We start from the raw sequence: 23,439 nt of genomic DNA on the forward strand, positions 1-23,439 counted from the left end.
GTACACCAGCTCTCTGAGCTATGGCTATGTATCAAAGATTATAAAACATTCAGTTTAATTTACTGTAGAGGATTTTTTTTTTTAATTGTTGCATGCTATAATAGCCATTGTCACTAGCATATTTAACAATTTGACATGTGGGTCACAAAGGTTCTGTTTTTCCCACAGAATCTTTAACAATCAAAAATCTCAGCTCAGAATGAGTTCTAATTTTATTTACCTTGACTGCCCAGTTCAGTTCTCGACAGATTGAATAGACAGAAATAAAATTAAAACAGGGAAACAACTATGACATCATGTCTGTGTTTGAACAGATAAAATCTTTCCATATGATGTCATAAGCAAATAAGCTAATAATGTATATTGTGAAGTGCTAAAGTGGTATTATGTCTCCAATGAGAGTTTTAACTGTTTCATCAAAGTTTAATGAGAGAGATTGAAAACATCACACTCTCTTAAACTGCGTTTGTCCCTAATTTCTCTTTCTCAATTTCTCTCTCGTCCTTCCCATTTTCCCAGTTTGTGAGTCATATAGTTAAAATATCTATTAAGGAAGCAATTATTTGTGAACAAGAGTTTCAGTAACTTTGTTAGGTTTTACATATCAACTCAAATGTCCACATACCACACTGTTTTTCCCCTTTAAACATTAACAGAGGCCTCTTTAACATACATATTGAATATATGAATAAACCAGCTACTTAAAGCACAACATCTGTTAAAACAGTCAAGAAATGGATGAAGTGAAATATGGCTGGTCAACATTAATCTCCTGTATAAGCACATTCCTCACAGTGACAGCATGACATTTACTATTTACGACAACTCTAGTGCACTGAACCCAATAAGCTTGATATACTGAACATTTTTTGCATTTTTCTTGCTGAACTTTAGTGTATGTCTGTACTAAGAAAACAGTACCAAATCATACCTTGGTACTTCTATGTGTTTTTAGATATGTGTCAGGGGAGTACAATGTAAATATTATGGTATGTGAATATGGTAAACATTCAGTTCCATGGCATATATCAAAGTACCCTGATTTTACGATCTGATACTATCGCTCTACCATTGTACCACAATTGCCCTTATTTGTAAGGGTGACAAGAATATATATAAAGGAATTTACTGAGGAGATTTGTAGTATTTTATTGAGAAAAATCTAAAGTCATATGAAGTATTTTGTAATTTAGTCAAATGTGAGGAGGACCTTGACTTGTTTGTTGCTTGTGTGTATGTGTTCTCCGTACAGATATAGATGAGTGTGAGGAGATGAATGGTGGTTGTCAGCAGACATGTGTTAACACACTTGGTTCGTACCACTGTGAGTGCAGCGAGGGATTCCGCATACATACTGATGCTCGCACATGTATAGGTAAGATCATTCTTACACATATGCATACTCACAAATACACATATGTGTATAATTTAGAGGGTTCTCCAGGTGAGGTCTTGTTCTGGTCTGGATTGGCATGAGCTATCCTGCTGTTGGAGGCATCTGTGTGTCTCCTCTAGTGTTGTATTCTGGAAAGGAGAATAACAGCAGGTTGCCTAACTTGATTCTGCTGGTTCAGCTCTGGTTCTGCTGATCTCATTACCCATTAACAGCTTCTATCCTGTTTTACTGGAGTCTGGATGTGTCATCACTCTGTAACAAGTCTGGCGATGTCATCACAGTGAGACCACATCTCTGTCCTGTCCCCAAAGGCCGCTTTAAATCTGCCAGCGTGACATGACAACTGACACAACATGGAAACATCATCAGCCAGAAAGAAACTTTCCAAATTTAACAATATAAAATACATCCAAAATACAAATGAGATTTGATTCAGAGATGTTTTCCATTTACAATAAAAATGTAGACTTCTTGTCCACAAGGAAAATCTGAGTTTGTCATTACAAGGTTTCTGTCAATGATTTCTCAATGAGTTTTGTGCTCCAGCCACTACGTTTTAGGATAGTGTGACCTAGTAATCAAAAGTTAACTTTTTGGTTTGCTTAAAAAAGCACTCAATCCTAAATAACTCTAAGCTAATCCACTATAGAGCGCATCTGGAAGAAGCTGGAGGATTTGGAGAACTGTAACTGGTGGAATAACGTCCGAATTGTTGGAATTCCTGAGGGAGCAGATGGTCAGAATATGGTGTAATTCCTGGACGGGCTCTTTCCGAATCTGTTTAACATAACAGGCTGTAAGATGGAAATCGAGCAAACTCACAGGGTCCCAGCACGGCAATCCGCTGAGGGAGACTGGCCCCGATCAATTCTGGCCAAATTTCTGAGATCTTCCGATAAAGATCTCGTGTTACACAAGGCGAGGAGTAAAGGAATGCTTTCTTGGAAGAACCATTGCATTTTCTTGTTCCCAGAGTTTGCGAATTTGACAAGAGAGAAACGTGATCGATTCAAGGAATGCAAGAAACTCTTACATCAATGGAAGGTTGCTTTTGTACTGATGTTCCCGGACAAATTGAGAATAGATACTAAGGATGGCCGTTAAGCATTAAATATCCCCAGCAAGCCATGTCCTTCATAAAGTCAATGGACTGAGTAAGTAATTTTGTGGTACTCACATTGCAGCCAAGTGAGCCTGACTCACTGAACTTTCACTTGACCATCTGAGGAAACTGACCACCTTTTTTGTTTCTTTTTGTGCTGGTTCCACCTAGCGGCTGGAGTTTGTTTTGTGTAGCAGCACTCCTTCGGGACAGTTTTGTGGATGAATCTGCACATTATTTTTGCTTACGCCTCCTATTGGTTGGAGTTTGCATTGTGGAGTATTTCCTGCAGGACATTGGAGTGATTGGGTCATTTTACAACTACACATTATATGATGATTTACCTGAATATATAAGGAGCCTCCACAAACAGCCTAGTCCTTCAAGAGCAAGGATCAATTTGCCAACAGATGATTAAGCAAATAATCCAGCATTTTGAGAACAATGTTCCCCAAAGACAAATTGGATGGACTTTGGGCATTTCACCCTCTACAGTGCAAAATAGAGATCTGGAATCAAGGAATCTGGTCAAATCTCAGTGTGAAAACCATTTCTGAATGCGTGTGAGCTCTGATCCCTCAGACGTCATTCATCTGTAATGGATATCATGTACATGGGCTTGGGATAACTTAAGTCAACCTTTGTTTGTCAATACCACTGCATCCACAGATGCTAGTTAAGACTTTGCTATGCAAAGCAGAAGCCCTACATCAACACTATCCAGAAGTGCTGCTGACTTCTCTAATCCCAGTCTCATCTTAGATGGAAAGTAGTCCACATTTCAAAAAGTTTTTGAAAAACAAAGCCATCGTTGTCACGTTCCTGTGTTGTCTGCCCCGTGTTTTCTGTTTCACTTGTCACTTATCACGTTCCATGTCACGTTTTCCTTGTTGTCCGCCCTGTGTTTCACTGTCTGTGTATAAAACTACATTTCTCACAATTCCCGACCTCCCTCACTGCCTGCACTCATCATTGTTCTCACCTGTGTCTCGTTTAGTCTTCATTGTGTCTGTGTATTTAACCCTGTTTGTTTCCTCATTCCCCTGTCGGTCTTTGATGTATGTGGACGCCTGTTATCCGTGCTCTTACCCCCTTTTGTTAGCCTTCCGTGTTTGGTTTAACCCCTTGTATGCCTTCAGTGTTTTGTTTTACCTTTTCCCATCGTGGATGTTTCCTTTGTTCGTGTTTTTTTCGTGTTGCCTTTTTATTTAATAAAGTTTCGCTGCACCTAGATCCTCGTCCCATGTCTGCCTCACCTTCAACTGTGACAATTGTGTTATCCAGGCCAAAGAGGATAAGGGCCATCCAAGCTGTTATTAGCATCCAAAACCAATGTCCAGGGGCCAGGGATGTGTCAGTGCCCATGGCATGGGTAACTTGCACATCCGTGAGAAATCCACGAATGCAGAGCATATATTGCCATCCAGCACCGTCTTTTCTAGGGACACCCCTGCATTTTCCAGCAGGACAACTTCACACCATATACTGACCGGGTTTCACATGCATGGCTGTGTGAGCAGAGAGTGTGGGTGCTAGATTGGCCTGCCTGCAGTCCTGACCTGTCTCCAATTGAGAATGTGTAACACATTATGAAGCACACCATATTGCAACGAATACTCCGTACAACTGTGTGTCTGAATAATGGATGAATGGGGGAAAATTCCACTTTCTAAACTTAACAAACTTGTCTCGCTATCCGGGGGGAAGGGCTCAAGGCTCGAGATTTGACATGAGCTCAAATACCCCCCGGACTGGATTAGTATTTATGGAATGGACAGGAGGAGATGGGAAGGTGGTGGGATGCCGGAAATTCTCAATGCTATGTAGATAAGATGTGTGATTAGTCGGATTAAATGAACTAACTCCTCTCGAACATTGTTAAAAAAAACTACATATAAAAAAAAATAATTGAAATTCACAGGTTAAAACATCATATGATGTGTAGTTGTAGTGCTTTCAATATAGCAAGTGGTGAATATAATTTACAAACCACAAATTTTTATTACACTATAGTTTTCTTTTGTAGCATTTTTCATACTTTCCCAACTTTTTCGGAATTGGGGTTGTGCTATAAATTGCTGTAGTAAGCGTACTAAAAGCTGTCTGCTTAATGTCTACTTACTTTTGATGATCATTAATGTGTGTGTATAACCCTCTCTAGCTGTGAACTCCTGCTCTGGTAAGAACGGAGGTTGTGAGCACAGGTGTGTTGACTTGGGAGACAATCAGTTCAAGTGTGAATGTCGCCATAACTACCAGCTCAAAAGAGATGGCAAACACTGCGAATGTGAGTTCACATAAACACGCGAACAATATCTTTGGCTTAATTTTCTATAGAAATGTTGTGATGGTTATCTGAACACTTGTCTCTGTGTTTGTGTCTGTGTTGTTCTCTCAGTGAAAGACCCCTGTAAAGAGCGTAATGGTGGATGTTCTCATACCTGTAGCAGTGTGAATGGACAGGCTCAATGCAGCTGTAGATCAGGATACAGACTAGCCACTGACCACCAGAGATGCGAAGGTTAGTGCATATGCATATATAGATGCACAAAATTATTTCATATTAAATTTAATAAATTTCATAAATATCTTTTATGTTTTGTTTCACAAACAAATACTACACATCTTTTTAACCCTCATTAAGAGTGTGTGAGATTGACTTTACTTTCATAATGTTTGGGCTAGCAGAGACCTCTGTTAAGTTGCATTTTGTTTGTAAACAAGTCATGAAGTATCAACATAGTAATCAAATGTTAAAGGCATAGTTCACTCAAAAGGAAAATTCTGTCTGTCAACATTTACTCACCCATATGTTGTTCCAAATGCATATAACTTTCTTCCTTTCCTGCAACACAACAGAAGATGTTAAACAGAATGTTAGTCTCAGTCACCATTCACTTTCATTGCATCTTTTTTCCACATAATGAAATTGAATGGTGACTAAGGCTGTCATTCTGCCTGAAATCTCCATTTGGTGTTTCACAAAAGAAAGAGTGTCATACAGGTTTGGAACAAATTGAAGTGAGTAAATAATGACCGAATTTTTGTTTAAGTGTAAACTATCGCTTTAAATGTTCTGTGACCCATTAAAAGGACCTAAGACCTCAAACAAAACTTGAGGGTTAACAAATAGCAAAAAAATATCTGCAAAAACATTTAATAAAGATATAACATAGAATATCTAGGATATTCCGAATTTACTCCATGGGCAACTATAGATCTCTATTCTAAATGTTCTGTAAAAACCAAACCCTTCTCCCCCACTGTCCTGCACACACACTCACAGTGTAAGAAGCATGCTGTTAGTTACTATGTGTGCAGGGCAGTGTAAAGCAATTGATGTGAGTCAAAGGGACATGTGTTTGTCTGGACCTCATTTACTGCATTTCCAAACTTTAAAAGGCAACTCTGCTGACCCCATGAATAGACACACTCCTTCTGTGCGCACACACTCGCATGCACGCATGCACGCACGCACACACACACACCTATATATTTCTGGTATCCTAATTTTATACTCCATATCTATTTGGATTTTGCAAATATTTTGTATATGTACTAGGTGGGTTTGACAATGAACTCCTATAATCTTCTAATTCCCTGATTGTTTTGTCTCTCTCAGACATAGATGAGTGTGTGTCCAGTAAGGCTAAATGCTCTCACAGTTGTGTTAACATGCCGGGATTGTTTAGATGTGTGTGTAATCCTGGATTTGAGCTGGGTGCAGATGGGAAACAGTGCTACCGTGAGTACACACACACACACACACACACACACACACACACACACACACACACACAATTTACACAAGGTTTATTTATATTTGTTCTGCTCCAAACTTACTTCAAACGTACTTATTTGTCTGCTCGTATGAATGTAACACATCATATGAAAGTGTTTCACCACTGTTCAAATGCACTTTGGATCGCATCATTTATATGTATAAACGTTTTCCATCTGAAAGGACTAAATATTAAATGAAACAAATGACAATAAAATGCAAAGTAATCTCTTCAGTAATCAAAATACTTTTTGAATGTAACTGTATTCTAATTACCAATTATTTAAATTGTAACTGTAGTGGAATACAGTTACTTATATTTTGCATTTTACTCCCCAACCCTGTGCACCCAACAGTGATGTCTGAAACTTCAGTGCAAATAAATGTACAGTTTATAGAATCATGTGTCTTGCAGGTATAGAGATGGAGATCGTGAACGGCTGTGAGAAAAACAATGGTGGCTGCTCTCATCACTGTGAACACACCACCAGCAACCCCCTATGCTCCTGTAACCAAGGTTATCAACTCGCTGAGGACCTCAAGACATGCATAGGTATGGGTTCCCGCTTGATGATTTATATTAAAACTCTCTTATAATTAAGATTAAATACAGAATTTAATGATCATTATTACTTTATATATCTTCTTAATTTTTTGGGTGATAAAGTTGCATGCCTGTATGTTTCTTGTGTTTTTACTCATGACTATGTTTTGTGTATTCTACAGACACAGATGAGTGTGACAGTGGGGAAGCATGCTGTAGTCAATATTGTAAGAATTATCCAGGTGGTTACGAGTGCAGCTGTAGACCTGGATACACACTCAACCCCAGCGGATGCACTTGTGATGGTACAATATGTATGTTTTAGCATGATGTCTTCATGTCTCCTGCAGACAGACTTTTGAGCTTCTATTAACCAGATCTTAAACTTTATAGCCTTTAACATTATAGTCTTTTTATCAGTATCCTCCATGTTTTCCTCTTAAATGGATAGTTGATCCAAAAATGAAAATTCTGTCATCATTCACTCACCCTCATGTTGTTCCAAACCCATATGACTTTCTTTCATCTGCAGAACACAAAAGCAGAATGTTAGGGACTGACAGCCTCAGTCACCGTTCACATTCATTGCATCTTTTTTCCATACAATGAAAGTGAATGGTGACTGAGAATGAACATTCTGCTAAACATTTCATTTTGTGTTCCATGGAAGATAGAAAGTTAAATGAGTTTGGAATAACATGAGGGTGAGTAAATGATGGCATCATTTTTGGGGGTACTGTCCCTTTAAGGTGACTAGTCTATGTTAATTCAGTGTGTCAGGTCTAATATAATTGTTGTTTTTGCTGTAATCTCTCTCCTCAGACATTGATGAGTGTGTATCAGAGACGTCAGGCTGTGCCCAGTACTGTGTGAACGCTCTGGGCTCTTTTGAGTGTTTCTGTCAGGTGGGATTCAGACTGGATTATGACCAAAGATCATGCTTACGTGAGTTTGAGAACCTGCCCATGTCCTTCAGTTAACATACTTAATAAATAGCAGAAAATAATTGTAAAAAAAAAAAAAAGTCAAAATAAAATTATATCCATTGTAAAATGTGTATATGTGTTTTTTAGTGAAAAGCTAAAATTACATTGCTATTACTTTGCTATTGCATTTTTGATAGATTGTAAGTACATTGTAACTACATATTTTTCAGGTGATTTACTTATTTTTTAATCCCAAAGGCCACGTTTTTTAATGGTGAAAAGTTATATCTCTCGATTTCTCTGTTCCTCTACCCTTCTCACTCTCATTTTCCATTCTTTTCTTTTTGTGTGTTCAGCTCTGTATGAGAGGGACTTGGAGGAGGAGGAAGAAGAAGGTGTGGGGGGCGCTGAGGATGAGCCAGAGGTGCTGCGTATGCCAGACTTATTATTCCATCGCCCCCCTCAGCTGCTACATTATACCTCCGCTTTAAGTAGACCGTACGAAGACGATGACACACACACTCACTACTCAGGACACACACACAGCGAAGAGCAGAGAGAGGAGCTGACGGTCATCAGCAAGATTAGTGAGAGAAACACACACTCATTCACAAACGCCATTAATCTCTGAACTGTGACATAAGAGAACACATCTGCTATATATTGAATATGCCATCTCTCACTGTTTCAGTGTGTGCGGAGGGTTCGTTCGGTGACGACTGCAGTCTGACCTGTGAGGACTGTGTTAATGGAGGGGTGTGTGCAATAGAGAAAGATCGTTGTGAGTGTACACCTGGTTGGATTGGTGTCATCTGCAATGAGAGTGAGTGTTATTTTCCCGCTCTATCACCTCTGACCTGTTCTGATGTATTTTAACATTAGAAATGCAATGGATTCATTGTTTAGGCCTATTCACACAAAGTCTATATTTTTTGCACCAAAGATTGCATGAAAAAGATTTTAAAACAAAGCAATGCTGTTCTCCACTCCTTCACACAGACTCTGAAATATAGTAGTTGATCCTTTGTTTCTGTATTCTAAGGCATTTTTTTTTTATTTTTGGACTGAGTAGTTTTGGTGCAAAAACTTGGTGTGAACATGCAGGCCTTTAAATTGTGATCTTGTCTCCCTAGGCCCACCCTGCACTATGAAAAAGGCTTTTAAAAACCCTTTAGCATGTTAAAATGTTGGAATTTTAATCAAAGTACAAAATGTCTTGATCAACTTTAGGGTCACTTTATTCAAGTCTATTCTTGTCGCTTTTCCAAAGTAGCTAAAGGCTTTCAGGGGCTAATTCAGTACTTAATGGCAATATATATATATATATATTTTTTTTAGTTCTTCCTGTTCTTCTAGCTGATGTACAGCCCTCTGATGGTCCTGCTGTAATTAGCTCTACTTGTAGAGAGACCCTTTTATGCCCTTGAGCAGAGTATCTCCATCCACTCTAAACAAAGTGCTTCCTGTATAAGCACCAACTAGACTAATTTATGTCATAAATAAATTAATGTGAATGTTACATTTATATAGCACTTTTTCTGACACTACACTCAAAGCACTTTACATAGTGAACAGGGGAATCTCCTCAACCACCACCAGTGTTCAACATCCACCTGGATGACGCGACGGCAGCCACAGTTCGCCAGAACACTCACCACACACCATCTATTGGTGGAGAGGAGAGAGTAGAGTTATGAAGCCAATTCATGGATGGGGATTATTAGGAGGCTATGATTGAGAAGGGCCAATGGGGGGCAGGGGGAATTTGGCCAGGACACCAGGGTTACACCCCTACTCTTTATGAGTAGTGCCCTGGGATTTTTAATGACCACAGAAAGTCAGAACCTCAGTTTAACGTCTCATCCAAAGGACAGTGCTTTTTTACAGTATGGTGTTCCCGTCACTATACTGGAGCATTAGGACCCACACAGCCTGCAGAGAGAGCACTGCTGGCCTCCCTAATACCTCTTCCAGCAGCAACCTTAGTTTTCCCCAGGAGGTATCCCATCCAGGTACTGGCCAGGGTCAATCTTGCTAAATCAACAGTGCCAACATCTTCACACCACCATTGTGAACTCACGAGCATGATTTGAATTTTCCAGCCCTGTCTTATTTGGCATTATTGGTCCAGTTTAATTCACTCCAAAGTCAGCAGAAACTTCAGTGATCATCACATCTCTCTCTCTCTCTGGTTCCTCCGAGAACCCTGAAATGAATATTTATGGTATGCTTGTGCATTCTCTCTCTCTCTCTCTCTCTCTCTCTAGCATGTGTTGAGGGGACATATGGCATACACTGTAACAGTCTGTGTGTATGCCAAAATGGGGGCCAATGTGACCCAGCAACCGGGAAATGTGTGTGTCCTCCAGGGGTCAGTGGTCTGCATTGTGAAAATGGTATAGCACATGTTTTTCTTTTAATCTTTTTGTCTCTTTTTTTTAACTTCTTTTTGTCTCATTGATAGCATACTGTTTCCATTTTCATGCCTCTTGATATCTCAACTTTAGCTTAATTCAAACCCCCTCTTTTCTTTCCTAATCCTGATCTTTTAGATTTTGTTGGCTCCATCCAAACTCCTTGTTCTTGTTCACGCTCTCTCCCTTTTAGGCCTTGCCCTTTCTTTCTCTTCATCAGATCATCCATCAGCCTCAGCTTGTCTTCAATGAAGATTTCATCTGTCATATGTCATCTTGTCTGTTTGAAATTCCTCTTAGGTTTAAAGGGATAGTTCACCCAAAAAGGAAAATTCTCTCATCATTTACTCACCTTTATGACATTCCAGATGTGTATGACTTTCTTTCTTCTGCTGAACATCTGAAAGTCACAGGAGGTGCCTGTTTAGTTTCATGTTCACATTTGAAAGTGAAAGTTAAAGTGGAGATTTAGAGTAAAAAAGTACTTAGATATTGTTCTGTTACTAACCCACATCTATTATATCACTTCTGAAGATATGGATTTAACATAAAAGCCATATGGATTACTTTTATGTTTCCTTTATGTGATTTTTGGGGCTACAAAGATCTGATCACCATTCACATGCATTGTATGGACCTACAAAGCTGAGATATTTTTCTAAAAACCTTAGTTTGTGTTCTGCAGAAGAAAGAAAGTCATACACACCTGGGATGGGATGAGGGTGAGTTAATGATAAGATAATTTTCATTTTTGGGTGAACTATCCTTTTAACCTTGTCAGATAAAGTCTTCCCAATTATATGGGATATACTATAATATGGCATGTGGTATTCCAGAGTAATTATCTAGAACTCTACTGATGTGTTGTGTGATGTAATCAGGTTGTCCACACGGTTTCTATGGAAGGTTTTGTCAAAGGAGTTGTAACTGCCCCAATAACGGACACTGTCATCATCTCTATGGGGGATGCCTCTGTGCCCCTGGTCTCTATGGCAAATTCTGCCATCTATGTAAGTGTTTATGGCTCAATTTAGGTTTGCACAAAACATGCATTTCACTTTAACATATCAGATAAGAAAACAAACTTACCTGGCTGGGTCTGAAAACCTATTGAGCTGCACACTTAGACACTATTTTAGACACTATAACTTGATGCCCAACAACTGCTTGTTTTCACGGGACTAAGATGTTTAAAAATGCTTCATTCGGACACACTTTTGAGGCTCAAAATTGTTGTCTAGGTAGGCAGCTAACTGGTTTTGAGACATTGTTTGTGTAGTTCACACATGTACTGATGAATTGTGTATCAATTCAGATTATTCAGATAATTAAGTGTATTAGTATAGTATGTTTGTGTCACAATTTGTTAGTTGCTTTGTACAGCTCCATTCAAAGATACTGATTCTGATGCATACTAAGATGGTGTCTCTCTACAATAGCATGTCCAAAGTGGACTCATGGAGCAGGTTGCTCAGAAGAATGCAAATGCTTGCAGGAAAACTCTCTCTCTTGCGATCCCCAAAAAGGCACTTGCTCTTGTAAACCTGGTTACCACGGCGACCACTGCCAGACAGGTAGGTTATTACTGGACATTTAGCAGCCTGTTTTAAACAGGTGTACAGAAATACCTAATGTTTCTGCTCCTGTATAGAATGTGAGCATGGTGTCTATGTTGATGGCTGCCATAAACGATGTAACTGCTCTGATGGTAAGTCATGTGACCCTAAAACTGGAGAGTGCCAGAAGAATTGCCCTGCTGGATATTACGGAGAAAAATGCCAACTGGGTAAAACACACAGTCTTATACATATACACATACTAATTACTGCATACTATACACAGTATATAATTTTTTCTTGAGTATGTGAAGCATAATGCAATGAAACAAAGGAATGGTGTGCTTTGTTGCTTTCACTATTTTAATTAATTGAGAGGTGTCATCAGCTTCTAAATAAACACAACATATATTTTGAGATGTTATGAAAAATGTCTTAACTTCATTATTTAGTCGAGATCACGGTTGATATTGCTTCATGTCCATCACTGAAAATGAATGTTCAAGTCTAGGACATTGCATTTTAGAATACAGTATTATTTGCAAATTCACATTTTAGGAACAGTATACCTATTGCCTACAACCTTTAGGAATAGTATGTAGTATTCCATTCCAAATACACCCATACACACTGAAAAACAGACTGCTTTGATTTTGGACTGCTAGCATTTAAAATCAGACACACAACTATAATTGCTTTGCATCGCCCTCTAGTGACTCTCAGATGTCAGTGCATTGTCAGTACACAGAACTAGTTTGATGGCTCAATAATGTCTACATTAGACACTCATCTGTGACCAATTGATCACAAGACAAGATGTCTTTTTTAGAATTACAAGCAGCAGATGCAGTTCAATTCTCACATATGACTGAAGACTTAAAGGTATGAGTTGCAGTAATTTTATTGGTAACACTTTATAATAATGGTCTGTCTTTAATAGGTTACGATGCAGGAATAAATGCAGGACAAATGAGTAGGTCTACATTAAAACTTTAGTTACTACTATTAACTTAAATGAAAACACGATTAACTAATCAGTAATAGTGAACTGATGACTGAGGTAGTTCACTGTTAGGTAATCAATAATTACTGAATTTTTTTCCTCATTGAGAACTGTTATCGAAATAAAGCTACTAATTAATTACTTATCAAAACATTAACATGTGTCTTAAATGAGAAGGATTATGTTTTTATTGTGAACAAGATCATGAAATATGTCTTCAGAGAAACATGCGCCTCAAGTGCGTTCTTTGTGGAAATTAATTTATGAACGTAACAGCTCACGTAAAGCTACACTATGTAACTTTTGACCCTGTAGTAGTTAAAAAATAAAACTGCATGTGTCTTGCGGAAGAACATTGTTTCGGTAATTATGTAAGTTGTGGTTCAACTTTAGAATAATGGTAAAAATAACCTTTAACTCCCAAGAAAGGAAACCGTAAGATCTCATTAATTAATAATGAGTTACCATGACCCTCACTTTAAAATAATGGACCAGATCATTAGTAATTCCTTCATGTTTATGTGGCAACACATGACTCATTACTTATAGGTTACCAAAAGTATTTAAAAAAGACCTTCATCAATATCAAACATGCAGAAGTTAATAATTTTTTAATGAACAGAAGAGATATCCCAAAGAATACATAGGTTGGGCACATACATCCCTATAGTTCTGTAAGGTAAGCTGACTATGATCATGGCCATAACCACCATAGACAATGATATTCCTCAATAGTTTGTCTACTGATATGTTTTTTTTTCATGGTTCATTATTACATTATTACATTTGGTCCCCATCAATCCGGAATATGTGGTTACATTCTTGACTATGATACTCTAAAAGAAACAAGCCTTGATTTAGCGACCTGTTACATTCATATATTAATTCCCGCAAAGAAGGCACGTGAGGTGCAGATTTCTCTGAAGACGCATTTCATGATCTTGTTCACAATAAAAACACAATCATTCACATTTTAGACACATATTAATGTTTTGATTAGTAATTAATTAGTAGTTATTTTAAATTAGCAATAGTTAGTCAAATTCCGTAATTATTGATTACCTAAAATTGAGCTACCTCAGTCATCAGTTTGCTATTACTTACTGATTGTTTAATCATGTTTTCATATTAGTTAATAATAGTAGTAACTAAAGTGTAAATGTAGTGCTACTCATTTATCCTGCATTAATTCCTGCATAGTAACCTATTAATGACGGTCCATTATTATAATGTGTTACCATTTCATTACAAGGAGTGCCGTGTGTCAGTCAGTTAAGTTCAGTAGGAGTTATAGTATAAATATTTCATGTGGCTAGAATTACAATTACATTTTCCGTTCTGTAATGAAAATGATATATTAACACACCATGTGTCTGTGTTTATAAATGGGTTTTCCTTGTGTTCACTGGCGAGGCAGGAGTTTTGCCATGTTGTAATAACATTTTTGAAGTGTCTGTTTTAGTTATAAGTCTTTCTTGAGCCCTTACATACATTTTTAGTCTTAATGCTTTAAACAGATTTGAGCTTGGTCTCAATGTTAAAACAGGCTCTTTTATCCATTTCTCTGGGGGAATTCTGGGTAATTGAAGTGAGGTTTAGCGAGAGCAGTGTACAGTTGCTCTCACTCTGCCAAAGGACAAGAAAAAGAGAGTGAGGGAGTGAATTCAGACAGGAGTGTGTGCCAGTGTACACCGTAATATTGAGTGTTTCTATTAGCTTGTCTGTTACTTGTCATTTCATTTTTGCTGAGCAAATGTTTGAGATCTCTCTCACAGAGTGTGAAGCTGGCCGTTACGATGTGAACTATGAGAGGACATGTGACTGTGGGGGGAGACTCATGTGACCCACATTCTTGTGCCTGCAGGTGTCCTGCAGGAAGAACAGTCTCAGCGTGTGAGAGAGATATGACTTTCCTGTCCTGCCTGTCCTTTCCTTTTATACTTACATCCCAATTTAATAATTTCTCAGATTTAAAATACAGCCTCTTTCCAAGTTTAGACTGGTTTTACTGGTTTACATTTAGAGCTGTTAAGTGCTTTATTGGTTAATACAGTGGTCTGGAAATCAGACCTGTGGAACATTTTGTTATTTCTCACAGTACATGGCTTTTTTGAAACATACTGTAAATGCCTCTCACTAAATAAATGGCAGTCACCCGAAGCCCAGGGAGCTTTGTTCTGTGGTTTTCAGAGGTGGACTGTTTGCATTTCAGTAGGATTTGAAGGTGATGTCATAAAGATGTTTTTCCTCTAGCTCCTGCACTGACCATCCATCCATCCATCCATCCATTGAATCTGTTTATCTATCTGTCAGTCTGTCTGTCTCCTGTCAGAGTGCCCAGCAGGGTTTTGGGGAGAAGGGTGTGTGTTCCTGTGCCCGGTGTGTGAGAACGGAGCAAAATGTGACACGCAGACCGGGTTGTGTAACTGCACGGCTGGGTACACAGGAGCCACCTGTCAGGATAGTAAGTACACCTACTGTATATGTGATTCATCCTTTCTTCACTATACATGTCTAATTTTAAATAGTAGTAAAACAGGGTTTTCTTATTTATTTATGAGTTTATTTGTAAGTGATTTTATCTTATATGTTTTTGCTAAATTAAACATGTCATAGTAAACAAAGGCAAAACAAACTCTTTTAACCATTAGATCTAAATGCCACTATTGTTGCACCAAAATGTGTCTTGTTATCTCAGCATGCCCTGCAGGGTTCTATGGGTCTGGCTGTATGTTCCACTGTTCATGTCACACTGGATCTACCTGTGATCCTGTAACTGGTCATTGTGAATGTCCACCTGGATACAATGGACATGACTGCTCTATAACTGTGTTTGCAATCTCAAATGCAAAGATTTTTTTCTGATATTTTATTGCAATTAATTTACTTTAATAATAAAAATTCTCTATGTAGTTTGTGAGGCAGGTTTTTGGGGTGCAGGCTGTCCCAATGTATGCCAGTGTTCGAGTAATGCAGTAACCTGTATGGCCAGCAGTGGGCGCTGTGTTTGTGTGCCTGGATACACTGGAGAACGATGTGAACAGAGTAAGACCCTGTTCTCCTTTCTTTCTCGTTCTCTGTCTTTTTCCTTGTTGTTTCCTCTCTCTAATTACCAATGAGCCATTAAAATAACTCAACATACAAGTTCAGGTACAGTTATTGAAAAGTTGAATCTGATGCTGATTGAAATGTTCATGCTGCCACCTTTTGGTAAAATAGTCAAACAAAAAGCAGAGCTGGTAAAGCATAGTACATGTAGCCAATCATGTCACTATGTCCCGTTCAGTTAAATGTTCCATTATTGTACCCTAAAAAGACATTTCCCATGGTGCTTTGTTTCAGAGTGTCTTGAAGCCTGGTACGGGTCAGATTGTAAGCAAGTGTGTGAGTGTGAAAACGGAGCCAAATGTGACCACATCAGTGGAGCCTGTACCTGTACCCCTGGCTGGGTGGGAACACACTGTGAAATGAGTGAGTTAACACAGCAACACACAGACAGACACAAAATAGAAAAACAAATGGCGACAGACACAGATAGACATGTTGACGCATTCACATAGAGCGCCAGAGACACTGATATACATGCACACACACACACACACACACACACACACACACACACACACACACACACACACACACACACACATACTGTACATAGTAAAAGGTTTACAAAAACTGGAAAAAACATTTTTATTTCTATAGGAGATTCATTGGAAATCTCTGAGATAAAGGAACATGTTTATTTAGATGTCTATTATTCCATATTTTCCTGTTCAACATTTTCTGTTTCCTTTTGAAAAGAGTGTTTTCTAACACTTAATGCACTGGGGCCTCTTCTTCATCACAAAAACAGGAAGTCTCAATCAGTCTAAAAGGGCAACCCACCCATCTCGCAATCTCAAGTGTGTGTCTGTGTGTAAAATGGAATGTTTTTGATAGTTCAGTAATTGAAACACTCACTCATCACACACAAAGTATTGTTGTTTGTGTGCCATACTGACAAATGGCAGTATACAGGAAACCAAAGTCATGTGTTTATATAATAACCTAGTTAATGTAAAAATCCTGAGGAGGTTTTGTCCTCCATGACCTATAGGTACAAAATCATATCTGCCTTCTAGTGGTTAATCTAAAAACTGCAGCCTCAGATTAAACACCTCACATAGGCCAACAGACACACCCTGCTGGATCCATGACAGCATCCTCTGCTTAATGAGACAGCCACATCCAGCTGGAGCTCTTTATGTGTAAACCACAATGCACAGACATACACACAGAGTGCCAAACATAGACACTGGGTCCTATCTAAGCTAAAAAAAAAAATAAAAAAAATATCCACATTTAAAACACAAACACACATACAGAAACATATTTTAACACATTCCATGCAAGTGTTTGGTAGAATTAGTGCATTTGGCATAAAGAAAGCATGCAGAGTATATGCTATATGTTACTATAAAGCCAAATTCACTCAAACATAAAGAGCTGCCAAAGCAAGTTGCTGAGGCAAGCATCACTATTTCTACTGATTATACTTAGGGATAGGGATTTGATCAAGTAAGCTGAAGTATTAACCTTTGGTGCATAACCTGCATGCATTGTTTATGCTATATAGACATGATCCATCGACTCATGCGGCTTGAGAAGAGGTGTGCTGCTACTTTTCTAACCAACCTGACATGCTTTTTTCACCTGGCTGGCAATAAAATGGGCAAACCTTTTCAAACACATAACTACATAACCACATTTGCATTGTGCACATGTACTGTATATGCAAGAATATAGTTCATTTACTTAAGCATATACAGAAAATATATTTAAATTCTGCTAGTATTTTCTCAAGTTTTATGTGTATGACAATGTGTAATATTAAAATGAATTCTGAATTCTGCATGGCAGGGGAAAAAGACTAGTAGAACTGTCCAAAATCAACAGAAAAATCTACAAATGGGGGTTCGGATGGGGCAAAACCAGGTCTTAAGGGACTAGAGTGTTTCAGGTTTGTATCAACTCCACACAGCCACCGATTTAGAAGCAAAAACGCAGATTGTTTTAATTTAAAGGGGACTTTTAAATATATAGATTTCATTTTTAATAAATCTGTCTCTGACTCCAGAGATCAGGTCTCCGTTGGTCTGCGATTCCATCAGTGTGTGTTGGGATGTTTTCAACTCGGTAGTTCATCTGGATGTAGCCAACATTTGCACTCATGTTCCATAGGCTCACATGTCTTCCATGCTTCTTATTCATATAAACTGGCTGAATAACAGCAGGCACACACATGAATGCTATCATCGCTCTCTATCTCTGAGGGTCTCAACCGTAAAACACATTTTACTGGCTGGACACAGTTCACAAGCATACGCTGCCGTTACACGTGCACTCACACTCATTTTACAAGATCTTATCAGGCTGATGGAATATAACACAGATCTCCTGTGACCACGCGCTTCTGAGTGCCATATGCACCGTGTTTGAATGTATGTCTTTGTATGATTCGTTCATTTACGTATGTGTGTCAATGAAATATTGTAGTTGTTTAAGTGTACTGTGTGCTTGGTAAGTTCATATCGGATATGGTACAGTTACCAAAGGAAAAGTTCATAAACAAAAGCAAACAAAAGTAGATTCATGTTCCGCTGAGGTGAACTTCCAAACATGAAAGATGAAAATATATAATGACATTTGTTTATTCTGACACTAATCATATAGCTGTCAGATTATTACTACTCGAACAACATGAACAGAAAAACTTTGAAGAGATTTAAATAGAATTATATTATAAGGGCTAAATAACCATTATTATAATAACCATTATGGGCTAAAAGTTTAAGAAACTTCAAAATTTGGTTGAAATTTTAAATGACATTTTTAGAGATAATTAGATTTGAAAAGTAAACTATTACTGTTCATTAAACTTTTTAAAAATTGTTCACTTGTTGAAACAGTTTGGAATGGTCACTCAAATAAAAAATATTTAACACCATTTTACCTAGCTGCACTATATTTTTTGTAGATATGTAAGCACAGCATAGTTCTAGCGGGAAGACTAGCAGCTGTACATCATCACATCATTAGCTGGGTAATTCCTAGCCAATCGTATGTAAGCCATTGCTTTATAAGTCTGCTCACAATCTATCACATTGCTGTCTCAGTGTGCTAACACAGGCAACCTCCACCACCCCACCACCACCAGTTGAGCCCCGTCCCACATGGGGGTAGGCTCCTCGCCCCTGCCTCCTATCTCCAGCAGGACATGACGGTTCCGGGTACAACTCCCTCGGACCGCCGGACGGGGCCTACGCCAAAGAAAGAGACATTACTTTCTGTTTTACATTTATCAAATAAATGGCATCTTAAACTTCACTCAAGCCTGCGTGTCTTCCCGATAGAAATGTTGTTTAAATGTGTTTTGTATTGTACAGGGCTGTCAAACAATTACATGACATCCCGATTAATTAATAAAATGAATGAAAATTAATCACACATATCAATATTTGTCAATATATTGTTTGGTTTATGTCCATATCATTAAACATGCCTATCACTGGCCTGCAGCCCACAGTGATCCCAATTTTAAAATTGGGTTCATCAATCTGTCTGAGGCAGACTTGATAAATGTTCTCACAGGATGTGTTCTTTCATTTTGTCTGTACAAATGCATCAGGCAGACGCATTTAGTGCATCACACTGTGGTTGTGTCTCATTTCACTGGTTTTCAATGTCTCTAGCCATAAACGGCATCTTTTTAGGACACTGAGACAAGTTCAATGTAATTTGAAATGTTAAAAAAAGTTTCGATACCCCTGCATTCTGCTAGTGTGAACATCTGTACAGATAGAGCTGCGCCCACTGCCCCCTGCTGACTGAGATTTGCAAAAACATGGAGGTGGTATTTCAAGCTTGAATTCCTCGGTTTGTAGGAAAATGCAGTAAGGACAGCTTTAGATTTGTATAAATTGTGAGGTAAAAAACTTGGGCTTTACATAAAAAAAAGGCAGTTCAAAGGAATTGCACAGCACCAGTGGGGGTATATTTCTGTACCCAGACAGTAAATCTGTGTGCTCAGCGAGCGATCTAGTTTCCTAGAAATCTCTGTCTGTCTGTCTTCCTTGCACACACACGTTGACTTTGTTGTGGTGAGGATGTGCTGCATGTGTTGAATGAGATCACACAATTAATGCTGATGAGAGCAATTTAGATGCTGAGCATTCAGTAGGTAATGAGGCATGACAGAGATGTATAGAAGAGAGATCAATCTGAGCAGAAGACTGAAAAAGAGGAAATGAACGATGGATACGTCCACATGGATTCTAGTAAAACAGTAACCTAATTATATTGAAATCAGAATACTGATGTTCTGTTGGCTCTTTTATGCCTCAAGGGGGTATCTATGCGCATGACTTTCCAATGATGTACCGCTCATTAAAACACACACACATATACACTGCTGAGTCAAATCTCTCCTCCTCTGTAGGATGTCCTGTTGGGTTTTACGGGCAGGACTGCACACAGATGTGCCAGTGCGGGAATGGAGCCCAGTGCCACCACATCACAGGCGCCTGCCGCTGCACCCCTGGCTGGGCACTGCCGCAGTGCATCCTGGGTAAGCCGCCCACATCATTAAAACAGGGTGTGATGGAGGCTCATCTCCGGCTGAACGCCGCATCCTCGCCCCGAAATAACCCAACAATCTCTCAAATGAGCACACCCAAACACAGGCCTTTTGCAAGACAATTTATCAGCTCACAGACACCCACTACAGTTTTTAGAGGGCAGTTTGTGTGTGTGCGGACAAACTAAAAGTATCAATGCTACTCACCCAGAAATGAAAATTCTCTCACCCTGATGCCATCCCAGATGTGTATGACTGTCTTTCTTCTGTGGAACAAAACAAAAAATGTTTGAAAAATATCAAAGCTCTGTAGATCCAAACCATGTAAGTCAACAAAGTCCAAAACTTTGAAGCTTAAAAAAGCACATAAACGCAGCATAAAAGCAATCCATTTGTAATCCATATGATCCATATAATGATTTAATCCATGTCTTTAGAAGCTATTTGATTGGTGTGGATGAGAAACTATTTTAAGTTCTTTTTTCCTATAAATTCTCCTCCCTGCCCAGCAGGTGGCGATATGCATGAAGAATGTGAATCTAAACTAAAAACAGACAGAAGAAGAAATGTTAGGAGAGAAGAGGGCTGTTTGAAAATTTAGATTTTCAGTATAAAATGATGTAAATATTGATCTGTTTCTCACCCAAACCTATCAAATCACTTCTGGAGACATGGATTTAACCACTGGAATTGTATGGATTACTTTTAAGCTGATTTTATATGCTTCTAGTGCTTCAGTGTTGGACCCTGTTGACTTGCATTGTAAGAAACTACAGAGCTGAGATATTCTTCTACAAATATTTGTTTGCGTTCAGCAGAAGAAATAAAGTCACACACATCTGGGATGGCATATGGGTGAGTAGATGATGAGAGAATCAGAGAGAACTATCCTAGTTCACCAAAAAATGAATGTATTAGCTAACTCTTTAAGGAGATGACTGTAGTTTTATTATATAAAATTATTATAATTTGTAGCTTGACAAACTACAGTTTCAAAGTAGCTTCTCCAACCCTGAGAGAGAGAGAGACAGAGAGAGAGAAAGGGGGAAACCCTCTCGGCATGTCTAGTTAAGATGGGGCACAGAAAGGATAAATGCATCCATGTTTTTAATTGGAAAAGGATGCTTTTAAAAAAGTTTCAACTGTGTGTATTTGTGTTTACTGTGGAAGGATGTTTTTTAAGGAGCATTCTCTCTGTGTGTGAGTATTTTATAGGGGTAAGATGATGTTTAAAGAGAGTTCTGTGACACGTTTGTTAAGTACCATCAGTCTTCTCATGCAATCTCTCGTCAGTAATTTAATGGATCAGGGGCCCAATAAAGATTTATCTCTCTATTTCTATTTCACTCTCCCTCTCTTTATAATGACGTGAGGTTTGTGTTAAAGATCACTCTCTCAGAAGTCTTATTTTTACATACGGCTTTCCCATGATAATGTTCATTGTAATCTTAAATGTGGAGAAACCTCATTCTGGAATGGAGTGATGCCTCTAGTTAATTGTGTGGCCCCTGGTATAACAGAGCAATGTTTCAAAGGGTGCAAATCATAAATCATGTATTTTCCCTGGTTTATAATTTCTTGTCTCACAATAGCATAATACTTTACCCGTTAGTAATTCATGTTCATTTTGCACCACATTTAGCACTACATTTCATAACCCTGGGTTAATAGTGGCCTTAACCTGGGGTTAAAAAAACATTAACCCATGGATAAGCATAGTGTGAACTGTAGAGAATCTTTTGAAAACATAGGTTTACATTTTACGCTTACACAGTTTAATAAATATAAGTTTAATTTGCAAGATTGACAAACACACAGTATAATGCATAACAGATCAGTAGCTAGTATACTCAGATATGAATATAAATGAAAATTAAATGAAAATATATTCTATTTAAGCAGTTACAATTTAATAATTACATTTAAAAATATACTTTTTTATTAGATGTGTGTTTTGACCAATTAAGAAATACTACACTTACAAAAAAGTACAATGATTTTTTTGGGCATGGAACAAATTAAAACCATGGAGTACCATGCAAATAGCATGACTTTACCATGGTACTGCCACTGTTCCTTTTCTTTAGGGTACTAAGTTTAATTTTGCATATGTATACAAGGTTGCACTATTATATACATATGCAAATTTTGTTATGTTATAGCCTTATTCCAAAATGGATTATATTCATTATTTTCCTCAAAATTCTACAAACAATACCCCATAATGAAAACGTGAAGGAAGTTTGTTTGAAATATTTGCAAATTTATTAAAAATAAAAAAATAAAAAATCACATGTACATATGTCTACACAGCCTTTGCCTTGACACTCAAAATTGAGCTCAGGTGCATCCTGTTTCCACTGATCATCCTTGAGATGTTTCTACAACTTAATTAGTGTCCACCTGTGGTAAATTCAGTTGGTTGGACATGATTTGGCTAGCAAACACCTGTCAGTTAACAGTGCATGTCAGAGCACAAACCAAGCCATGAAGTCCAAGGAATTGTCTGTAGACCTCCGAGACAGGATTGTATCGAGGCACAGATCTATGAAAGGATACAAAACCATTTCTGCAGCACTGAAGGTCCCAATGAGCACAGTGGGCTCCATCATCCGTAAATGGAAGAAGTATGGAACCACCAGGACTCTTCCTAGAGCTGGTCGCTCGGCCAAACTGAGCAATCGGTGGAGAAGGGCCTTAGTCAGGGAGGTGACCAACAACCCGATGGTCACTCTGACAGACCTCCAGTGTTTCTCTGTGGAGAGAGGTGAACCTTCCAGAAGAACAACCTTCTCTGCAGCACTCCACCAATCAGGCCTGTATGGTAGAGGGGCCAGACGGAAGCCACTCCTCAGTAAAAGGCACATGACAGCCCGCCTGAAGTTTGCCAAAATGCAGCTGAAGGACTCGCAGACCATGAGAAACAAAATTCTATGGTCTGATGAAACAGTGAAGCCAGTTTCATGGTGGTGGCAGCGTTATGCTGTGGGGATGTTTTTCAGCGGCAGGAACTGGGAGACTATTCAGGATCAAGGGAAAGATGAATGCAGCAATGTACAGGGACATCCTTGATGAAAACCTGCTCCAGAGCACTCTGGA

The 23,439-nt window shown here is 38.5% G+C and overlaps 1 protein-coding gene across 1 annotated transcript in view; it reads left to right on the forward strand.

The window, feature by feature from the left end:
• Positions 1–23,439, forward strand: part of LOC127631759 (multiple epidermal growth factor-like domains protein 6) — a 66,255-nt gene that overhangs the window by 21,958 nt on the left and 20,858 nt on the right. Inside the window, exons 6-22 of the mRNA XM_052110066.1 lie at positions 1,253–1,375; positions 4,660–4,785; positions 4,897–5,019; positions 6,121–6,243; positions 6,695–6,832; positions 7,006–7,128; positions 7,646–7,768; positions 8,106–8,336; positions 8,441–8,572; positions 10,017–10,145; positions 11,045–11,173; positions 11,603–11,737; positions 11,815–11,949; positions 15,055–15,186; positions 15,636–15,767; positions 16,065–16,193; positions 20,203–20,331. Coding sequence (XP_051966026.1) covers positions 1,253–1,375; positions 4,660–4,785; positions 4,897–5,019; positions 6,121–6,243; positions 6,695–6,832; positions 7,006–7,128; positions 7,646–7,768; positions 8,106–8,336; positions 8,441–8,572; positions 10,017–10,145; positions 11,045–11,173; positions 11,603–11,737; positions 11,815–11,949; positions 15,055–15,186; positions 15,636–15,767; positions 16,065–16,193; positions 20,203–20,331 — 2,292 coding nt within the window. The remainder of the gene's footprint in view (positions 1–1,252; positions 1,376–4,659; positions 4,786–4,896; positions 5,020–6,120; positions 6,244–6,694; positions 6,833–7,005; positions 7,129–7,645; positions 7,769–8,105; positions 8,337–8,440; positions 8,573–10,016; positions 10,146–11,044; positions 11,174–11,602; positions 11,738–11,814; positions 11,950–15,054; positions 15,187–15,635; positions 15,768–16,064; positions 16,194–20,202; positions 20,332–23,439) is intronic.

Source organism: Xyrauchen texanus, chromosome 38 (genome assembly GCF_025860055.1).
Source record: "Xyrauchen texanus isolate HMW12.3.18 chromosome 38, RBS_HiC_50CHRs, whole genome shotgun sequence".
NCBI classification, from domain to species: Eukaryota; Metazoa; Chordata; class Actinopteri; order Cypriniformes; family Catostomidae; genus Xyrauchen; species Xyrauchen texanus.